General features: G+C 44.7%; 1 protein-coding gene across 2 annotated transcripts in view; it reads left to right on the top strand.

Moving 5' to 3' along the window:
* The window catches only part of LOC106572619 (inter-alpha-trypsin inhibitor heavy chain H6), a 41,572-nt gene that overhangs the window by 7,000 nt on the left and 11,051 nt on the right, over positions 1 to 23,521 (top strand). For both annotated transcript variants that reach the window (XM_014146964.3, XM_014146963.3), the window contains exons 4-10: positions 17,548 to 17,658; positions 17,960 to 18,207; positions 19,094 to 19,263; positions 19,423 to 19,539; positions 19,927 to 20,098; positions 20,335 to 20,795; positions 20,949 to 22,113. In XM_014146964.3, coding sequence (XP_014002439.1) covers positions 17,548 to 17,658; positions 17,960 to 18,207; positions 19,094 to 19,263; positions 19,423 to 19,539; positions 19,927 to 20,098; positions 20,335 to 20,795; positions 20,949 to 22,113 — 2,444 coding nt within the window. The remainder of the gene's footprint in view (positions 1 to 17,547; positions 17,659 to 17,959; positions 18,208 to 19,093; positions 19,264 to 19,422; positions 19,540 to 19,926; positions 20,099 to 20,334; positions 20,796 to 20,948; positions 22,114 to 23,521) is intronic.

The raw sequence follows: 23,521 nt of genomic DNA, 5'->3' as shown, positions 1-23,521 counted from the left end.
AAATTAATTGTTCTTTCCCTTGGAATGATATCCTTCTTGCCTGGGTCCCAGTCTGTTTCTGCTCCCTTGCCAACTCCTTATGCTAGACAATGAGGGACGAGGAGTTGGCATTATAGCACAAACAGACTGGCACTCAGGCTATTGTCCTTCAGGATCAAAAGGACTTTTATTTTCAACTGTGAAGGGGATTGTTCACATGCAGGAGACACTATGAATCACCTCAGAGAGTATAACATTAAATTAGTACATAGAAATATAGAAAAAGCAGGGTAAAATAAGGTAGTAAATAAACAAATCAAATCCTGAATACCAGTCAGGTCAGTGGTTCCAAATAAAAACTTCAAAGGAATTATGTCAGGAACTGACATTCCGTCCAGTGTGGAGAGGAGACACATAATTTAATTAATAAGAGGGCTGAAAACCACTCTCCCACTCTCCTTAAAAAAAACTAGAAATATAAACAAGATAAAAAAGTCAACAGTACAGACCCAACGAGGAACCGTAGTCTGAAGTTGGGTTTGGGAGCAGAAGCGGCTCAGAAGGGGGAAGAGTCGGAGGGAACTTAGAAGCAGATGAATACCTGGCTTTATAAATGTACGTCGGAAAGTTATAAGAAAAATGACAGGAGGTTGGCCTGTTTTCTTCCCCCTCTCTCTCCTGCGAAGTTTACCAAGGCACTGAGCCAAGGTACATGTGCACACACACACATACAACTACATACTGACACACAGCCTACACACGTCACGCACAGACCCATTTACATGTCGTTTTAGTTTAACATGCATATAATCTCTTTTTTCTGTCAGTCACACACACACAACACACACTCGACACAGGGCCGCATGCTCGTCACCAACTAACTCAGTTGGAAAATAGCCGTGCGACTCTATTTCTTTAGTTCAGTGGAGTTTCTCAACGTGTGACTGAGGGCCTTGTGTTCTGTGTGTAGGTCACTCAATTGCAGCCGTTCCCAGTTCCCACTCCCTCTCAGCTACACATACATACAGGCTGCTATATTTTCCACCCTGATAAACCCAACATTCCATTCTGCTCTGTGTCTGAAACAAGACGTGCTTCAAGGCTGCAGTTTATTTCGGTTGGTCCCTGTTGGTTTTTATTTTAATATATTTGTTCAAAGGACCTTATTTTAGCAAAGGAACTGTATGGTTGGGATTAAGGTCTATGTGCGAGCTCTGGTCCAGTTTGATTGGGAAATGGTTGGGAAATTGTTGGGTGTAGATTCTCCAGGGGCCATGGATGGGGTTTTCGAGTGTTACTCGATCTCTTTCCAGTAATCAGGCGTAGGTCCCAAATGCCACTCTATTCCCAATATACAGTGCCTTTGGAAAGTTTTCAGATCCCTTGACTTTATCCACATTTTGTTACGTTACAGCCTTATTTTTCCTGATAAATCTACACACAATACCCCATAATGACAATCCGAAAACAGGCTTTTAGAAAAAACTGAAATACCTTATTTACATAAGTATTCAGACCCTTTGCTATGAGACTCGAAATTGAGCTCAGGTGCATCCAGGTTCCATTGATCATCCTTAAGATGTTTTTACAACTTGATTGGAATCCAACTATGCTAAATTAAATTAATTGGACATGATTTGGAAAGGCACACACCTGTCTATATAAGGTCCCACAGTTGACAGCGCATGTCCGAGCAAAAACCAAGCCATGAGGTCAAAGGAATTGTCCGTAGAGCTCCGAGACAGGATTGTGTTCAGGCACAGATCTGGGGAAGGGTACCAAAAAATGTCTACAGCACTGTGTCTACAGTGACCTCCATCATTCTTAAATGGAAGAAGTTTGGAACCACCAAGACTCTTCCTAGAGCTGGCCACCTGGCCAAACTCAGAAATTGGAGGAGAAAAGCCTTGGTCAGGGAGGTGACCAAGAACTCAATGGTCACTCTGACAGAGCTCCAGAGTTCCTCTGTGGAGATGGGAGATCTTCCAGAAGGACAACTATCTCTGCAGCACTCCAACAATCAGGCCTTTATGGTAAAAGTGGCCAGGTGGAAGCTACTCCTCAGTAAAAGACACATGACAGCCCGCTTGGAGTTTGCCAAAAGGCACCTAAAGACTCTTACACCATGACAAACAAGATTCTCTGGTCTGATGAAACCAAGATTAAACTCTTTGGCCTGAATGCCAAGTGTCACGTCTGGAGGAAACCTGTCTCCATCCTCTGTGGAGATGGGAGAACCTTCCAGAAGGACAACCATTAGGATCAATCTTCTTTGGAGAATAAAACACACAGAGACGCATACAAAGCTCTCCCTCGCCCTCCATTTGGCAAATCTGACCATAATTCTATCCTCCTGATTCCTGCTTACAAGCAAAAATTAAAGCAGGAAGCATCAGTGACTAGATCAATAAAAAGTGGTCAGATGAAGCAGATGCTAAGCTACAGGACTGTTTTGCTAGCCCAGACTGGAATATGTTCCGGGATTCCTCCGATGGCATTGAGGAGTACACCACATCAGTATTTGGCTTTATCAATAAGTGCATAGATGACGTCGTCCCCACAGTGACCGTACGTACATACCCCAACCAGAATCCATGGATTACAGGCAACATCCGCACTGAGCTAAAGGGTAGAGCTGCCGCTTTCAAGGAGTGGGATTCTAACCCGGAAACGTATAAGATATCCTGCTATGCCCACAGACGAACCATCTGGCAAAGCATCAATACAGGACTAAGATCGAATCGTACTACACCGGCTCTGACACTCGTCGGATGTGTAATGGCTTGCAAACCATTACAGACTACAAAGGGAAGCAGAGCTAAACTACTTCTATGCTCGCTTCAAGGCAAATGACACTGAAACATGCATGAGAGCACCTGCTGTTTCAGGAGACTGTGTGATCACGCTCTCCGCAGCCGATGTGGGTAAGACCTTTAAACAGGTCAACATTCACAAGGCTGCGGGGCCAGATGGATTACCAGGACATGTACTGTGAGCATGCGCTGACCAAAGTGTCAGGGTGGAGACCTGAGCCAACTCCCCGTGCTTACCGTGGGGAGCGAGTGACGAAGCAAGCACCGTGTTATGCGGTGATGCGCACTGTGTCGCCAGTGCGCATTCACAGCCCGGTGCGATCTGTGTCCGCGCCCCGCATTTGTCGAGCTAGGTTGAGCATTCAGCCAGGAAGGGTGGTGCCAGCTCAGCGCTCCTGGTCTCCAGTTCGCCTTCTCGGTCCAGGATATCCTCCGCCGGCTCTGCGCACTGTGTCGCCAGTGCGTATTCACAGCCCAGTGCGTCCTATGCCAGCGCCCCGCATTTGCCGGGCGAAAATAAGCCTCCAGCCAGGACGGGTTGTACCAGCTCTACGATCGAGACAGTGCGCCTCCACGGCCCAGTATATCCTGTGCCTGCCCCACGTACCCAGCCTCCAGTGAGTCTATCCAGCCTGGTATGCCCTGTGCCTGCTCCTCGCGCTTGCCCTGAGGTGCGTGTCACCAGTCTGGCGCCACCTGTGCCAGCCCCACGCATCAGGCCTCCAGTGCGCCTGCCCAGTCCGGGGTGTCCTGTTCCTGCTCCCCGCACTCGCCCTGAGGTGCGTGTTACTAGTCTGGCGCAACCTGTGCCAGCCCCACGCATCAGGCCATCAGGCATTCCTAGTCCAGAGCTTCCGGCGACAGTTCCCAGTCCAAAGCTTCCAGCGACGTTTCGCAATCCGGAACCTCCTGAGACGGCCCGCAGTCCGGAACCTCCTGAGATGGCCCGCAGTCCGGAACCTCATGAGACGGCCCGCAGTCCGGAACCTCCTGAGATGGCCCGCAGCGGAACCTCCTGAGACGGCCAGCAGTCCGGGAACCTCCTGAGACGGCCCGCAGTCCGGAACCTTCAGTGACGGCCCGCAGTCCGGAACCTTCAGCGACGGTCCGCAGTCCGGAGTCTTCAGCGACGATCCGGAGTCTTCAGGGACGGTCCGCAGTCCGGAGTCTTAAGCGACGGTCCGCAGTCCGGAACCTCCAGCGGCGGTCCGCAGTCCGGAACCTCCAGCGGCGGTCCGCAGTCCAGAACCTCCAGCGGCGGTCCGCAGTCCAGAACCTCCGGTGATGATCCCCGGTCCGGATCCTTCGGCGACGATCCAGAGTCCGGTGACACAAAAGCGGAGGGATCAGTGGGCGGAGCAGGGGTTACGCCCCGAACCGGAGCCGCCTCCTCTGCTGGAGGATCCGCGGGATGAGAAGGTTCTGAGTACTGCACCAGAGCTGCCATAGACATTTGTCACCCTCCCTAACCCTCCCTTTTTTTTGTTTTTTTTGTTGTTGTTTAGGTGCGATCGGAGTCCGCACCTTGGGGGGGGGGGGGTTTGGTACTGTCACGTCCTGACCATGGAAAGCTGTTATTTTCTATGGTAGTGTAGGTCAGGGCGTGACAGGGGGGTTTTCTAGTTTAGTTTTTCTATGTTGTTATGTTCTAGTTTTGTATTTCTATGTTGGGTTTTGTTTGGGATGATCTCCAATTAGAGTCAGCTGGTCATCGTTGTCTCTAATTGGAGATCATACTTAAGGAGGTGTTTTTCCCACCTGGGTTTGTGGGAGATTGATTTTGAGTTAGTGTATGTTACTACTCTGAGTCACGGTTTGTTGTTTTTGTTCGTTTAGTTTATTGTGTATGTATTGCATAGTTTCACAGTGAAAATAAAATGTGGAACGACACACATGCAGCACTTTGGACCACTCCTTCCTATGACAACCGTGACAGACTATAACAAATCCTCAAATGAAACATATTGTGCTATTTATCACAGACTACTTTGTGTCAAAGATTAACAAGGACTCTCTCCTTAACAGTGTCATGATCAAAGATATGATCACGAGCCTCATCTCCAGTATATCGTTTGGTCATTGTGCTGCTACAGAATGAATTTTGAGCAAGGACTCAAAAAAGCTTTATTTACCAGAGCTGTGAGAAAATTTCTATCTATATATTATTGAAACAATGTTGCGATTGTTTGTGAGAATGCCAACAAGTGTGGTTCCCCTGGGGTAAAGATTCTATTGGGGAAAGGTTCCCGTGGGGTTTGCCATGTAAGCCAAGAAGGGGAGTGAGGTGTGTGGTTTTTACTTTTTTATTTCACCTTTATTTAACCAGGTAGGCCAGTTGAGAACAAGTTCTCATTTACAACTGCGACCTGGCCAAGATAAAGCAAAGCAGTGCGACACAAACAACACAGAGTTACACATGGGATAAAGAAACGTACAGTCAATAACACAATAGAAAAATATCTATATACAGTGTGTGCAAATGTAGTAAGATTAGGGAGGTAAGGCAATAAATAGACCATAGTGGCAAAATAATAAACATTTAGCATTAACACTGGAGTGATAGATGTGCAGAAGATGAATATGCAAGTAGAGATACTGGGGTGCAAAGGAACAAAACAATTTATAACAATATGGGGATGAATTAGTTGGGTGGGCTATTTACAGATGGGCTGTGTACAGGTGCAATGATCGGTAAGTTGCTCTGACAGCTGATGCTTAAAGTTAGTGAGGGAGATATAAGACTCTAGCTTCAGTGATTTTGCAATTTGTTCCAGTCATTGGCAGCAGAGAACTGGAAGGAAGGATGAGTTAGCTTTGTGGATGACCAGTGAAATATACCTGCTGGAGCGCGTGCTACGGGTGGGTACTGCTATGGTGACCAGTGAGCTGAGATAAGGCGAGGCTTTACCTAGAAAAGACTTACAGATGACCTGGTGCCAGTGGATTTGGCGACTAATATGAAGCGAGGGCCAGCTAACGAGAGCATACAGGTCACAGTGGTGGGTGGTATATGGGGCTTTGGTGACAAAATGGATGGCACTGTGATAGACTACATCGAATTTGCTGAGTAGAGTGTTGGAGGCTATTTTGTAAATGACATTGCCGAAGTCAAGGATCGGTAGGATAGTCAGTTTTACGAGGGCATGTTTGGCAGCATGAGTGAAGGATGCTTTGTTGCGAAATAGGAAGCCAATTCTAGATTTAATTTTGGATTGGCGATGCTTAATGTGAGTCTGGAAGGAGAGTTTACAGTCTAACCAGACACCTAGGTATTTGTAGTTGTCCACATATTCTAAGTCAGAACTGTCCAGAGTAGGGATGCTAGACGGGCGGGCGGGTGCGGGCAGCGATCGGTTGAAGAGCATGCATTTAGTTTTACTTGCATTTAAGAGCAGTTGGAGGCCACGGAAGGAGTGTCGTATGGCATTGAAGCTCGTCTGGAGGTTTATTAACTTCTCTAGGGCCAGTGGGACGATTTCGTCCCACCTACGTAACAGCCAGTGGAATCCCATGGCGCGTTATTCAAATACCTTAGAAATGCTATTACTTCAATTTCTCAAACATATTACTATTTTACACCATTTTAAAGACAAGACTCTCGTTAATCTAACCACACTGTCCGATTTCAAAAAGGCTTTACAACGAAAGCAAAACATTAGATTATGTCAGCAGAGTACCCAGCCAGAAATAATCAGACACCCATTTTTCAAGCTAGCATATAATGTCACATAGACCCAAACCACAGCTAAATGCAGCACTAACCTTTGATGATCTTCATTAGATGACAATCTTAAGACATTATGTTATACAATACATGCATGTTTTGTTCAATCAAGTTCATATTTATATCAAAAACCAGCTTTTTACATTAGCATGTGACGTTCAGAACTAGCATACCCCCGCAAACTTCCGGTGAATTTACTAAATTACTCTCGATAAACGTTCACAAAAAACATAACAATTATTTTAAGAATTATAGATACAGAACTCCTCTATGCACTCGCTATGTCCGATTTTAAAATAGCTTTTCGGTGAAAGCACATTTTGCAATATTCTAAGTAGATAGCCCGGCATCACAGGGCTAGCTATTTAGACACCCACCAAGTTTAGCCCTCACCAAAGTCAGATTTACTATAAGAAAAATGTTATTACCTTTGCTGTTCTTTGTCAGAATGCACTCCCAGGACTTCTACTTCAATAACAAATGTTGGTTTGGTTCAAATAATCCATAGTTATATCCAAATAGCGGCGTTTTTTTGTGCGTTCAAGACACTATCCGAAAGGGTAAAGAAGGGTGACGCGCCCGACGCGTTTCGTGACAAAAAAAATTCTAAATATTCCATTACCGTACTTCGAAGCATGTCAACCGCTGTTTAAAATCAATTTTTATGCTATTTTTCTCGTAAAAAAGCGATAATATTCCGACCGGGAATCTGTGTTTTAGTACAAAGAGAGAGAAAATAAAAACATGGGGTCGCCTCGTGCACGCGCCTCAGTCAGATTGTCCTCTGATAGACCACTTACCAAAGGCGCTAATGTTTTTCAGCCAGGGGCTGCCTCGACATCATTCAGCTTTTTCCCGGGTTCTGAGAACCTATGGGAGCCGTAGGAAGTGTCACGTTACAGCAAAGATCCTAAGTTTTCAATAAAAAGAGTCAAGAAGCCCAAGGAATGGTCAGACAGGGCACTTCCTGTACAGAATCTTCTCAGGTTTTTGCCTGCCATATGAGTTCTGTTATACTCACAGACACCATTCAAACAGTTTTAGAAACTTTAGGGTGTTTTCTATCCAAAGCCAATAATTATATGCATATTCTAGTTTCTGGGCAGTAGTAATAACCACATTAAATCAGGTACGTTTTTTATCCGGCCGTGTAAATACTGCCCCCTAGCCCTAACAGGTTAACACAGTGTCCAAATAAGGGCCAGAAGTATACAGATTGGTGTCGTCTGCGTAGAGGTGGCTCAGAGAATCACCAGCAGCAAGATCGACATCATTGATGTATACAGAGAAAAGAGTCTGCCCGAGAATTGAACCCTGTGGCACCCCCATAGAGACTGCCAGAGGACCGGACAACAGGCCCTCTGATTTGACACACTGAACTCTAACTGAGAAGTAGTTGGTGAACCAGGCGAGGCAGTCATTTGACAAACGAAGGCTGTTGAGTCTGCCAATAAGAATGCGGTGATTGACAGAGTCGAAAGCCTTGGCCAGGTCGATGAAGAAGGTGGCACAGTATTGTCTTTTGTCAGTGGCTGTTATGATATCGTTTAGGACCTTTAGCTTGGCTGAGGTGCACCAATGACCAGCTCGGAAACCAGATTGCATAGCGGAGAAGGTGCGGTGGGATTCGAAATGGTCGATGATCTGTTTGTTAACAGGCAGGGCAGGAGAGATATAGGTCTGTAACAGTTGGGGTCTAGAGTGTCTCCCCCTTTAAAGAGGGGGATGACCGCGGCAGCTTTCCAATCTTTAGGGATCTCAGACGATACGAAAGAGAGGTTGAACAGGCTAGTATTAGGGTTTGCAACAATTGCGGCAGATAATTTTAGAAAGAGAGGGTCCAGATTGTCTAGTCCAGCAGATTTGTATGGGTCCAGATTTTGCAGCTCTTTCAGAACATCAGCTATCTGGATTTGGGTGAAGGAGAAGTGGAGGAGGCTTGGGCAAGTTGCTGTGGGGGGTGCAGAGCTGTTGATCGGGGTAAGGGTAACCAGGTGGAAAGCATGGCCAGCCGTAGAAAATGCTTATTGAAATTCTCGATTATCGTAGATTTATCGGTGGTGACAGTGTTTCCTAGCCTCAGTGCAGTGTGCAGCTGGGAGGTGGTGCTCTTATTCTCCATGGACTTTACAGTGTCCCAGAACTTTTTGGTGTTTGTGCTACAGGATGCAAATTTCTGTTTCAAAAAGCTAGCCTTTGCTTTCCTAACTGCCTGTGTATATTGGTTCCTAACTTCCCTGAAAATCTGCATATCGCGGGGGCTATTCGATGCTAATGCAGTACGCCACAGGATGTTTTTGTGCTGGTCAAGGGCAGTCAAGTCTGGAGTGAACCAAGGGCTATATCTGTTCTTAGTTCTACATTTTTGAGTGGGGCATGCTTATTTAAGATGGTGAAGAAAGCACTTTTAAAGAATAACCAAGCATCTTCTACTGACGGAATGAGGTCAATATCCTTCCAGGATACCAGGGCCAGGTCGATTGGAAAGGCCTGCTCGCTGAAGTGTTTTAGGGAGCGTTTGACAGTGATGAGGGGTGGTCGTTTGACCACGGACCCATTACGGACACAGGCAATGAGGCAGTGATTGCTGAGATACTGGTTGAAGTTAGCAAAGGTGTATTTAGAGGGCAGGTTGTCCAGGATGATATCTATGAGGGTGCCCGTGTTTTACGGATTTAGGGTTGTACCTGGTAGGTTCTTGATAATTTGTGTGAGATTGAGGGCATCTAGCTTAGAATGTAGGATTGCCAGGGTGTTAAGCATATCCCAGTTTAGGTCACCTAACAGTACGAACTCTGAAGATAAATTGGGGGCAATTCATTCACATATGGTGTTCAGGGGACAGCTGGGGGCTGAGGGGGGTCTATAACAAGCGGCAACAGTGAGAGACTTATTTCTGGAAAGGTGGATTTTTAAAAGTTGAAGCTCGAACTGTTTGGGCACAGACCTGGATAGCATGACAGAATTTTGCAGACTCTCTGCAATAGATTGCAACTCCACTCCCGTTGGCAGTTTTGTCTTGGCAGAAAATGTTGTAGTTGGGGATGGACATTTCTGAATTTTTGGTGGCCTTCCTAAGACAGGATTCAGACACGGCTAGGACATCAGGGTTGGTGGAGTGTGCTAAAGCAGTGAATAAAACAAACTTAGGGAGGAGGCTTCTGATGTTAACATGCATGAAACCAAGGCTTTTATGGTTACAGAAGTCAACAAATGATAGCGCCTGGGGAATAGGAGTGGAACTGGGGGCTACAGGGCCTGGGTTAACCTCTACATCACCAGAGGAACAGAGGAGGCGTAGGATAAGGGTACGGCTAAAGGCTATAAGAACTGGTCGTCTAGTGCATTGGGAACAGAGAATAAAAGGAACAGATTTCTATGCGCGGTAGAATAGATTCAGGGCATAATGTACAGACAATGGTATGGTAGGATGTGAGGACAGTGGAGGTAAACCTAGACGTTGAGTGACGATGAGAGAGGTTTCGTATTCTGGAGGCACCAGTTAAGCCAGGTGCGGTCTCTGCATGTATTTGGGGTGGGACAAAAGAGCTATCTAAGGCATGTTGAGCGGGACTGAGAGCTCTACAGTGAAATAAAACAATAAGATCTAGTCAAGACAGCAGTAGACAAGGCATATTGACATTAGAGAGAGGCATAAAGCAATCACAGGTGTTGATCAGGAGAGCTAAGACAACAACAGGTAAATGGCAATGAATGGGCAGAGCGGGTCAGTTAGGTACATTCAGGACCTGAGTTCGAGACTGGGGTAGACAGGTAAACAATATGAGGTACCGTGTTATTGAAACAGTCCAGGCGGCATCAGCTGTGTAGCCGAGTGATCATAGGGTCAAAAGAGCAGCAATAGGTGAGTCAGGGTGCTGTTCGGTAGTCACTACTATACAAGGTGAGCAGGGGATACAGCGTTCAGAAAAGCTTGCGGGTCGGGGCTAGTAGATGGTTCTTCGGCGACATCGTAACAGAATAGCCTGTTGGGACCACATCGGGCGGTCACGTCAGCAGTCCAGTCGTGATGGATCGGCGGGGCTCCGTGACGACAATAAAGGGTCCAGTTAGCGAAGGAGGTATTGTAGCCCTAGAATTAGCTGGTATATGGGCCTAGCTCGAGGCTAGCTCAAGGCTAGCTGGTGCTTGCTTCGGGACAGAGGCGTTAGCTAACAGGAGCCACTCGTTTACAGCTAGCTAGCTGCGATGATCCAGTGTAATGATCCAGAGCGGCAGGAATCCAGTGATGTGGTAGATAGAAGCAGTCCGATATGCTCTGTGTTGATATCGCGCTGTGCAGACTGGCAGGTATTATCCGAGCTAAGGCTGGCTGGTGACCGAGAAAAAGGTGAAGACCGCTAGCCGTGGCTAACAAAGACTTGTAGCTAGTTAGCTGGCTAGCTCCTGATGGAAGTTCCAGTTTTAAGGAATAAAAATAGCAGATCCATACCACATTGGGTGAGGCGGGTTGCAGGAAAATATATGAGTTCATAGATAGAAAGTGAGATTGAGATATATTCGAAAAAGACCGGCTATTTACCCGGGATAAGACAAAGACAAACACACACGTCCGACTGCTACACCATCTTGTATGGCATTGTGTGTGTGTGCTCAAACACACATGCATGTGGGGTTCTGGGAGAGGAAGTGTGTCCATCTGATGAATGGGCATGTGCCTGAACTCAATTTTATACACTAACTGTAGTATCACCCATTCATTTCTAATGACCGGTCATTTTTGACCAGGAACACCACAGGTGTACAAAAGTTAAATAAAACACCCAAAATTGTATGAAAATCATGAACATGTATTTTGTGTGTTCAGATGCCCTGTGTGGACAAAGTCATGGAACCTTATGACAATCAGATTCAATGAACTACATTTTCCTGAGAGAACTTGTAAATCAGTCCAATTCGACTGGAACACAGCAGGAGGGTTAAACTGCATTGTTGGTTCGGGGCTCATAAGTAAGCATTTCACTGTAAGGTCTTCACCTGTTGTATTCGGCGCATGTACCTAATACAATTTGATTTGATTTGATTTGAAAACCTGCTCCAGAGCGCTCAGGACCTCAGACTGGGGCTAAGGTTCACCTTCCAACAGGACTGCGACCCTAAGTGCACATCCAAGACAACACAGGAGTGGCTCCGGGACAAGTCTCATTGAGAGTCCCAGCCAGAGCCCGGACTTGAACCCGATCTAACATCTCTGGAGAGACCTGAAAATAGTTGTGCAGCAACGAATAAGGCTGAAAAGTAACATAATGTGGAAAAAGTAAAGTGGTCTGAATACCTTCCGAATGCAATGTAGTGCACTACTTTTGACCAGGACCCATAGGGCTGAGAAAGGGTTGGGTGTAGGTTGTAGGGTGCCAATGAGGGGGTTTTAGGGGGTTACTGGATCTCTTTCCAGTAATCCCTTGGACCCTGGTCAAAAGTGCATTATAGGGAATAGGTTGCCATTTTTTTGACACAGACCATTATGTTTTCAGAGAGAAATGACTCCCTCCTCTCACCCTTTGTCTGACACCATCTTCCTTCTGTAGCATGTTTTGAACTTAATATGTAAACCATTATGATACATATAGTACCAGTCAAAAGTTTGGACACATCTACTCATTCCACATTGTAGAATAATAGTGAAGACATCAAAACTATGAAATAACACATATGGAATCATGTAGTAACCAAAAAAGTGTTAAACTAATCAAAATATATTCTATATTTGAGATTCTTCAAAGTAGGCACCCTTTGCCTTGATGACAGCTTTGCACACTCTTGGCACTCTCTCAACCAGCTTCACCTGGAATGTTTTTCCTACAGTTTTGAAGGAGTTCCCACATACACTGAGCACTTGTTGGATGCTATTCCTTCACTCTGCTGTCCAACTCATCCCAAACCATCTCAATTAGGTTGAGGTTGGATGATTGTGTAGGCCAGGTCATCTGATGCAGCACTCCATCACTCTCCTTCTTGGTCAAATAGCCCTTACACAGCCTGGAGGTGTGTTTGGTCATTGTCCTTTTCAAAAAGAAATAAAAGTCCCACTAAGCGCAAACCAGATGGGATGGTGTATCGCTGCAGAATCCTGTGGTAGCCATGTTGGTTAAGTGTGCCTTGAATTCTAATTAAATCACCCACAGCGTCACCAGCAAAGCACACCAACACTATCACACCATGGTGGGAACCACACCTGCAGAGATCATCCGGTCACCTACTCTGCATCTCAAAGACACAGCAGTTGGAACCAAAAATCCCAAATTTGGAATCATCAGACCAAAAGACAGATTTCCACTGGTCTAATGTCCATTGCTCGTGTTTCTTGGCCAAAGCAAGTCTCTTCTTGTTATTGGTGTCCTTTAGTATTGATTTCTTTGCAGCAATTCGACCATGAAGACCTGATTCATACTGAACAGTTGATGTTGAGATGTGTCTGTTACTTGAACTTTGTGAAGCATTTTTTTTTTTTTGTGGTTGATCAGCTTTAATATTGCAGATATTCCCCATATTTTTTTTTCCAAATACATATACACAGTACCAGTCATAGGTTTGGATACACCTACTCATTCAAGGGCTTTTCTTTATTTTTACTATTTTCTATATAGTGAAGACATCAAAACTATGAAATAACACATATGGAATCATGTATTAACCAAAAAAGTGTTAAACAAATCAAAATATATTTTATATTCTTCAAACTAGCCACCCTTGGCCTTGATGACAACTTTGCACACTCTTGGCATTCTCTCAACCAGCTTCACGAGGTTGATGTTGAGATGTGTCTGTTACTTGAACTCTGTGAAGCATTTATTTGGGCTGTAATTTCTGAGGCTGGTAAGTCAAATGAACAGCAGAGGTAATTCTGGGTCTTCCTTTCCAGTGGCGGTCCTCATGAGTCCAGTTTCATGATAGCGCTTCATGGTTTTTACGACTGGACTTATTCGCGGAATACTTGAAGAAACGTTCAAAGTTCTTGAAATTTTCCGGATTGACTGGCCTTCATGTCTAAAAGTAATAATGGACTGTCATTTCCCTTTGCTTATTTGAGCTGTTCTTGCCATAATTTGGACTTGGAATTTTACCAAATAGGGCTATCTTCTGTATACCCCCCTATCTTGTCACAATTCAACTGATTGGCTCAAATGCATTAAGAAGGAAATAAATTCTGCAAATGAACTTGTAACAAGGCACAATTGTTATTTGAAATGCATTCCAGGTGACTACCTCATGAAGCTGGTTGAGAGAATGTCAAGAATGTGCAAAGCTGTCATCAAGGCAAAGGATGGCTACTTTGAAGAATCTAAAATCTAAAATATATTTTGATTTGTTTAACACTTTTGGTTACTACATGATTCCATATGTGTCACATCCTGACCAGTGAAACGGTTCATTTGCCATAGTAGAATGGTCAGGGCGTGGCAGGGGGGTTGTTTTGGGGGTTTTGGGTTTTTTTTGGTTCAAGGGGAATTTGTTCTAGTTTTCATTTTCTATGCTTCGTTTTCCATGTTTGGCCAAGTATAGTTTCCAATCAGAGGCAGGTGTCTTTCGTTGTCTCTGATTGGAAGCCATACTTAGGCAGCCTGTTTTCCTTTGGGTTTTGTGGGTGGTTATTTTCCGTTTAGTTGTTTTACCTGACGGAACTGTTGGTCGTAGGTTATTTTGTTTAAAGTATTCTCTTAAAATAATAAAAGGATGAGCACTCAACACGCTGCGCCTTGGTCTGTTCACTACGACGCCTGTGACAATATGTGTTATTTCATAGTGTTGATGTCTTCACTATTATTCTACAATGTGGAAAATAGTAAAAATGAAGAAAAACCCTTGAATGAGTACGTGTGTCCAAACTTTTGAATGGTACTGTACATATAGATACATAAACATGCATACATACACACATATACATAAACATATAACTACATATATGTACACATACATACATCATTTATAAATACACATACATACATACATACATACATACATACATACATACATACATACATACATACATACATACATACATACATACATACATACATACATACATACATACATACATACATACATACAATATATATAGATATATATCTTTTTAAATATATATTTTCCTTTATTACTTTCTAACCCTACCACTCCTCCCCAAATTGGAGTGAACTGGTGAACAACGCTTAGGCCTCTACTTCCAGCTTATAAATACTATATACATTTTATGGACACAGTCTATTTTACAGTAGTTCTATTTTATTTGTTTTTACTCCTGTCCCTTCTCAACCTCTCCCATCTATTTCTGATGTCCATCCGGTTTGATTTCTATTTGCCATATCTTTCAAACTGTGCTCTTTCACAAAAGTTCTTAACCTATATACGTTTTAATGGCACAGTATGTTTTACATGAGTTATCTTGTCATTATTTGTTGTTATTAGTCCCAACCTTCAGCTCCATTCAACCCCTCCCATCTATCTCTGAACACCATCCATATTGGATTTCTATTTGCTATATATTTTTCAACGGTGCTGTGATGTTTCACAAAAGTTCTGAACCTTTCTATTCTCATTATTTCTACAGATTGTTGAAAATAAAAAATGTTAATAAGATTATTATATTATTGATTGATTGACTATGACTCTGTGAAGCATTTTTTCAGATGCAATTTCTGAGGCTGGTAACTCTAATGAACTTATCCTCTGCACCAGAGGTAACTCTGCGTCTTCCTTTCCTTTGGCGGTCCTCATGAGAGCCAGTTTCATCATAGCGTTTGATGGTTTTTGCGACTGCTCTTGAAAAAACGTTCAAAGTTCTTTAAATTCTCCGCATTGACTGACCTTCATGTCTTAAACTAATGATGGACTGTCATTTATCTTTGCTTATTTGAGTTGGACTTGGTCTTTTACCAAATAGGGCTATCTTCTGTAAAGTACCACTATCTTGTCACAACACAACTGATTGGCTCAAACACATTAAGAAGAAAATAAATTCCACAAATTAACTTTTTTAACAAGGCACACCTGTTAATTTAAATAATTCCAGGTGACTACCTCATGAAGCTGGTTGAGAGAATGTCAAGAGTGTGCAAAGTTGTCATCAAGGCAAAGGGTGGCTACTTTGAAGAATCTAAAATCTAAAATATATTTTGATTTGTTTAACACTTTTTTCGTTACTACATGATTTCATATGTGTTATTTCATAGTGTTGATGTCTTCACTATTATTCTACAATGTGGAAAATCGTAAAAATAAAGAAAAACCCTTGAATGAGTACGTGTGTCCAAAATTTTTACTGGTACTCTATGTCCTCCATCTTAGTCCAACTCGAATGCTGTGAAGTACAGTATATTATTGTTTTGTAACACGTGACTGATAATACAAATAGTTACCATAAAGGAAGGTACATTTAGGTTTATTTGAACAGTGAGAGACAGAATAACAACAAAGAAATCCAGAAAAACGCATGTCAAAAATGTTATAAATTGATTTACATTTTAATGAGGGAAATAAGTATTTGACCCCCTCTCAATCAGAAAGATTTCTGGCTCCCAGGTGTCTTTTATACAGGTAACGAGCTGAGATTAGGAGCACACTCTTAAAGGGAGTGCTCCTAACCGCAGCTTGTTACCTGTAAAAAAGACACCTTTCCACAGAAGCAATCAATCAATCAGATTCCAAACTCTCCACCATGGCCAAGACCAAAGAGCTCTCCAAGGATGTCAGGGACAAGATTGTGGACCTACACAAGGCTGGAATGGGCTACAAGACCATCGCCAAGCAGCTTGGTGAGAAGGTGACAACATTTGGTGTGATTATTCGCAAATGGAAGAAACACAAAATAACTGTCAATATCCCTCGGCCTGGGGCTCCATGCAAGATCTCACCTCGTGGAGTTGCAATGATCATGAGAACGGTGAGGAATCAGCCCAGAACTACACGGGAGGATCTTGTCAATGATCTCAAGGCAGCTGGGACCATAGTCACCAAGAAAACAATTGTTAACACACTACGCCGTGAAGGACTGAAATCCTGCAGCGCCCACAAGGTCCCCCTGCTCAAGAATACATATACATGCCCGTCTGAAGTTTGCCAATGAACATCTGAATGACTCAGAGGACAACTGGTGAAAGTGTTGTGGTCAGATGAAACCAAAATGGAGCTCTTTGACATCAACTCAACTCGCCGTGTTTGGAGGAGGAGGAATGCTGCCTATGACCCCAAGAACACCATCTCCACCGTCAAACATGGAGGTGGAAACATTATGCTTTGGGGGTGTTTTTCTGCTAAGGGGACAGGACAACTTCACCGCATCAAAGGGACGATGGACGGGGCCATGTACCGTCAAATCTTGGGTGAGAACCTCCTTCCCTCAGCCAGGGCATTGAAAATGGGTCATGGATGGGTATTCCAGCATGACAATGACCCAAAACACACGGCCAAGGCAACAAAGGAGTGGCTCAAGAAGAAGCACATTAAGGTCCTGGATTGGCCTAGCCAGTCTCCAGACCTTAATCCCATTGAAAATCTGTGGAGGGAGCTGAAGTTTCGAGTTTCCAAACGTCAGCCTCGAAACCTTAATGACTTGGAGAAGATCTGCAAAGAGGAGTGGGACAAAATCCCTCCTGAGATGTGTGCAAACCTGGTGGCCAACTACAAGAAACGTCTGACCTCTGTGATTGCCAACAAGGGTTTTGCCACCAAGTACTAAGTCATGTTTTGCAGAGGGGTCAAATACGTATTTCCCTCATTAAAATGCAAATCATTTTATAACATTTTTGACATGCGTTTTTCTGGATTTCTTTGTTGTTATTCTGTCTCTCACTGTTCAAATAAACCTACTATTAAAATTATAGACTGATCATTTCTTTGTAAGTGGGCAAACGTACAAAATCAGCAGGGGATCAAATACTTTTTCCCCCCACTGTACTGTCAATAAACCTTGACATTTTCAATCTATGAGACCAAAGCATGTTTGTTCACACAGTCTGACCATTGTGAGTTACCCAGAGGGCTATTTTATTTTATTTCTGTCCTCTTATCCCACAGCACCTCCAATGACAAAGTGTACATCGCCCAGGTGAAGGAACGGAGCGCCGCCAGGAAGATATATGACGCAGCCAAGAAACAAGGAAAAACAGCTGGACTTGTTGCCACCAAGTCAGTCTGAAAAAGTATTTGATACCACGTTCACTCTTTGATATGTGTTTTATTAAGATTTCTATGTTTTGTGTGAAAGAGTAACAAACTACTTCCATTTTTCTCTAGATTTTCTGCAGTACAAATCAGACATCCATTACCCACCCACCACATCCACTCACATCTTTCTATCACTTTAGTCTGGATCCTACTCCATTCCCTCAATGCTCTCTCAGCCATTCTTTCAGGTTCACCATAGACCACTGACATCATCACTCCAATACTGTCTCTCTCTGTTGTTTCTCCTCTGCTGTGGTCTCAGAGAGAGGGAGATCGAGAAGTTCCGCGTGGCGGTGAGTGTTCCCTCGGGGACCCAGATGTCCTTCTCTCTGTCCTACGAGGAGCTGCTGCCCCGGAGGTTGGGTCGCTATGAACTGACCCTGGGTCTGAGGCCTGGAGGACTGGTCACTAACCTCACCCTAGACGTCAGTATTGCAGAGAGGACAGGACTCAGCTTCATCAAGGTCCTCCCGCTGAAGACCAGTCGACTGCTCTCCAACACTGTCACAGGTAACATAGGAAAAGACAACCATCAATGTTCATTGTCAAAGTAGTAGTACTAGTTGTAATACAATCAGCATGTTTAGGGCATCAGTTTGAGCAAGTCAAGGCGCAGAATCACTAATGGCAGGTAGCCTAGTAACCGAAATGTTGCTGGTTGGAATACCTGAGCCGACAAGGTGAAAAATATTGAGCAAGGCCCTTAACTCTAAATTGCTCCAAGGGTGCTGTACTACTATGGCTGACCCTGTAAAACAACACATTTCACTGCACCTATCCGGTGTGTGATGTTAGGTTCTAAAAAAAAAAAAATGCATGAAATGAAATGTATGTATTCACTACTGTAAGTCGCTCTGGATAAGAGCGTCTGCTAAATGACTAAAATGTAAATGTAAATGTAAACTCAACGGACACTATGGAAACTTCAAACCAAGTTTATACTGCCCAGAGGGTCAATACAGCTGCATTAGACAAAAAACATGGTTTTCCCCATGGTAGTATGCATACCCCACTTTGGGTGGAGTCTCCTCCTTATTGCTAAACATTGCATCATTATTGCTAGTCAGGGAGCTGAGTGATATGGGCCTTAAACGGTTCTTCCCCTTGTCAGTACTGCCACATGTGACCGTGTTCCCTGCACTCAGCCCCCCCAAGCTTCATTATGGCACCCCTCATGTCTCTTTTATAACTAATGATTAATAATAGTTAAAGCTCAGAAACCAAACCTATCAGTGACAAACTTTAAAAAAAATAATGAGTAGTTATTATATAGTAGTGTGTAGTTATGTGATTGTGTGCAGTCCGACTTCAACATACTGTAGTATATCTCAAACATGCACAATGACTGTCTGTGAACTGGCTGGGTGTTCTCTGGCCTCCCTTCTCTTCCATCCAGGTGAGTCTGAGGCTCCAGCCTCCACCCAGGTCCAGCAGAACCCTTGTTGTGCCCGTGTGCACTACAGCCCCAGCCTGCAGCAGCAGAGCAGTGCCTCTTCTAAGGGACTCAACGCTGACTACATCATCCAGTACGATGTAGAACTCAGTGACCTCATAGGGGACATACAGGTCAGCACGCACACACACCCATGCATGCACGCTTGCACAAGCACTACACTCTGTCTAGGACCAAAGTCCTACACAACAAATACTGTACAAATGACAGTATCTAGTGAGACAATAATCTAATCAAGTGAGTTATTATTCTCTTCTTTTGGCCTCTCTCAGGTGTTTGATGGATACTTTGTCCACTACTTTGCACCTCGGGGGCTTCCTGTTGTCCCCAAGGATGTCATCTTTGTCATTGATGTCAGTGGCTCCATGATTGGCACCAAGATCAAACAGGTACAGTAGAAGTATTACAGATGTATTTATTTATTTGACCTATATTGTCACAGCAAAATAATGCAACGTTTAGTCCATAATGTTGCTTGATCGGTGGTTAGGCTATTAGCTTGCCAAAAGTATGCTACATGAAAAGTGCAATATTGTTAATATAACCGTGTGTTAGTGTGGGTTTTCAGTGAATTTGTGTAAATCACGAAGCTCATCTGCATTTCCTGCAAAATTCTCAGCTACAAAGAGTGATCAAATTAAGATCCTACACCTGTACCTCTTTCACATTGCACCCAGCTGCACCTCATTAATATAGACAAGAATGACAACATTGACTCTACATTATATAGATCAATAAATGATCCTTTCTCTTCTCTCTGCATTTGTGTGGACCAGACAAAGCAGGCGATGTCCACTATCCTGGGAGACCTGCGTGAGGAGGACCACTTCAACATCATCACTTTCTCAGACAAGGTCCACACCTGGAAGAAGGGTCGCACAGTGAGGGCCACGCGGAGTAACATACGAGACGCTAAGGACTTTGTCAAGAGGATCATCGCTAAAGGATGTGAGTGGGATTGAGTCTGATGTACTTGAATTGCATTATATCTGCAGCAAACTGACAAGACCATGAAAACACTGTCGGTATTTCTCTCTTCTTCATTTCATTCCATCTTCTGCTTCCTCTTTTTCCTCCTCTTCTGTCTCCTCTTCTCCCTCCACTTCTGCATCCTCCATTCCTTCCACCTCCACCCCTCCCTCTCTGCTCCACGCCACCTTCCCATTTGTCCCTCTATCTTCCAGGGACCAACATCAATGCAGCCCTCCTCTCAGCCGCCCAGCTGGTCAACCCTCCCTCCTCCTCCGGTGGCACCCGCCGGGTCCCTCTGATCATCTTCCTGACGGACGGTGAGGCTACCATCGGCGTGACATCCGGTGACTTCATCCTGAGCAACGCTAAGAGCGCCCTGGGGGCCACCTCTCTGTTCGGTCTGGCTTTCGGGGACGACGCCGACTTCCCTTTGCTACGACGCCTGGCACTGGACAACCGCGGCGTGGCCAGGATGGTGTATGAGGATGCGGACGCCGCACTCCAGCTGAAGGGATTCTACGATGAGGTGGCCAGCCCGCTATTGTCAGACATCCAGCTGACCTACATGGACGACCAGGCCTTTGACGTCACACGCTCCCTCTTCCCTAACTACTTCCAGGGCTCCGAGCTGGTGGTCACTGGGAAGGTCAAGCCAGGGGTCAGGGACCTGAAGGTTTGTATCATTTAGATCATGTTGCTTGATCTGTGTTTGTCTATTGTTTATACCATAAGATGAAAGGAAATGTCCACTTGAATTATTCATATTGTAATGGCCAATAAAGATGTATCTTCTCTTATCTTCTCTATTTTTGTATTTTCTTCTCAGGTGTCTCTGACGGCCAGTGGCTCCAAGCAGAAGGTGAAGGTGGAGAATGAGGTGTTGGTGTCTAATGGAGAGGGGAATAGGACAGTGCTCTCTATGGGCTGCCCTGGGGGCATGGACGGGATCCCCAGCTTCGTACGGCGTCTCTGGGCTTACTTCACTATCAAAGAGCTGCTGCTGGCCAAACTGAACACCACTGACTCGAACATACAGAAACTGCTGGGAGAGAAGGCCACCAACCTCTCCCTCAAGTACAACTTTGTCACACCTGTTACTTCCCTCGTTGTAGTCAAGCCTGATGCCGATGAAATTCCTACCTCAGCGTCAACTACAACGGTTCGACCCACCACCACCACAGCTACTACAACAACCACAGTAGCCCACACACCTGCCACCAACATAGCCTCCCCAATCCCTGTGAAAAATCCCAGGATGATCAAAGCTAAACCAGACCCTCTTGTCACAAAGCCTCCACCTCTCCAACCACCTCAACCCAGAAAGGGCTCCACCCCACCAACAAAACCCAACCCAGTGAAAACAGTGGCTCCACCATCCCCCAAGAAAACCACTACAACTACCACCCCCAGCCCCAGTGCTGTCAAAACCGTCCCCGTCCCTCTCTCAGGGAAAAACCCTACCCCTCCTCCCAGCTCTCCTAAAACTGCTTCTGCCCCTCCTGCCAGAATAGTCAGTACCCCCCTGCCCAACTTGCTCAAAACAGACACCGCTCCTGCACCTGGGAAAACCACCACCACTACCACCCAACGCAAAACAGTAAAGACTACAGTCCCTACAACTGTGAAAACCACTACCTCAACTACCACCACCACCTCAGTCAGAGCCGACCCAACCCCTGCTCCACAGCCTGGGAAACCCACTACGCCCCTGCCCATCTCTGTTAGAACAGTCCTCCCGCCAGTTAGAATATCCCTCTCAGCCTCCTCTTCCTCAGATAACGCCACCATGTCTGCCGCTGATGCCAACCAACCTCAGGTCACCACACACCTGTACAGTCTTAAGTATGTTCCCCCTACTCTAGCTCCACATGGCAGTAACACAGACACAGACCCAGATGTGGACCAGATTGCCACCTTTGTCTCTGCCACGTTTGCCCCCATGCCAGGTGTTACAGACGGACCGAAACTGTGGGAGGCTGCAGGACTATTGGGTAGGTCTTCCACTAATCTCAGAAACCCAGAACTAAAATCTTGCGTAATTGTGACAGATCTTAGAAAAGAAACTAGAATGGTAGCTCCTCCCCCCTCTCTCTCAAAGTTACATGCAAGTCTATGGGTCAAATGTCCCTCCCCTTCCGAAATTGTAAAGATGCAAAATCGTGATTTGTCCAAATAATCAGTGACAAAAAAACAGCTCACTGGAACAATGTTCTTTGTTAGTCGTCGCATCCCACAGTCTGTTGACAGATGCTACAATATCAATTATGTGCATCTGTGAATGAGAGATAAGTCCACTCTCTACTGTCTATTTCACTTGGAACTCCAAAAAGCAGTATGCAAAGTATAGGCGAGGATACATTTTACTGAATACCAGTATTGCATATTATATACATTTCTTTGTATCAGGTATTGAACATACAGTCCATATTTTGTACCTGTCTATCAGAGAATTACTAGTACAATAGCTAGAGGATAGCTAGAGGACTCCTGATATCGCCAGGAGGGATAAGTATAATTTATTTTGTCTTTATCTGTTGTGGTCTAGTACTGTCTTTTTGCTAGCTAGGGCCATCTACTTTAAGTGCTGCCTGTTTTCCCAGTAGCATACTTGGTGTGTGAACTGCTGACTGCTTATAATTTTCAGATAGTTTTCACACATCAACCAGGATCAAGGGGCAGGGCAGTTTATGACTTGTTTTGTAATCAGTGGCTGTATTGGGGGGAAGTGGTTTTACCTCTCCTAGGCAATCAGTAATTAGTACAGGGTGTTGTGTTCTCCACCTCTTCTAGGCAATTAGCAATTATTGTTACTTCTTCAGTCTCCCCTGGTTTCACAGCAGCAGCTCTAAGCGGCGGGCGTGTCAGTGGCGCTTTTGTCAAGGAAACAAAGGCGGTTTTGACGAATTGTTCTGTGGAGTTATTGGAGGAAGGAAAGAGAGGGAGGCGCTACACCCCTCCCCCACTTGAGTATCTTACCTAGTTATTTACAGATTATCTCATTTTGCTCTTTTGTAGCTTTGTCAACTTTGTGTGTGTTTTCTATACCTGTTCGCACCACTCCCTGTAGGCTTTACAGATGTTCCCCACCCCTTGGCTGCAACACTTCTAATTTAGTGTACCCTGCGTGCACAACCGTTGTGGAATTCCGGGTCTCTGGCAGTGTTTGGAACTGCTGATCTGCGGTCAAGAATGTTGAGTTCATCTCAGCCTATGCTGCCCTTCAGACCCTTGACTTTTTGGCCCTGACGGAGACATGGATCACCACAGAGAGCACTGCTACTCCAGCTGCTTTATTTTTCACCTGACTATGTTTTCTCTCATAGTCTGAGAGCATCTGGCCGTCCCCGGTGGTGGCACAGGTCTACTAATTTCTCTTAAGTGGAGATTTTCTCTGTTCTC

This window comes from Salmo salar, chromosome 15, assembly GCF_965601325.2.
Source record: "Salmo salar chromosome 15, fSalSal1, whole genome shotgun sequence".
Taxonomy (NCBI): domain Eukaryota; kingdom Metazoa; phylum Chordata; class Actinopteri; order Salmoniformes; family Salmonidae; genus Salmo; species Salmo salar.
Note: the sequence above shows the minus strand (reverse complement) of the source record. Positions and strands in the feature narration are given on the sequence as shown.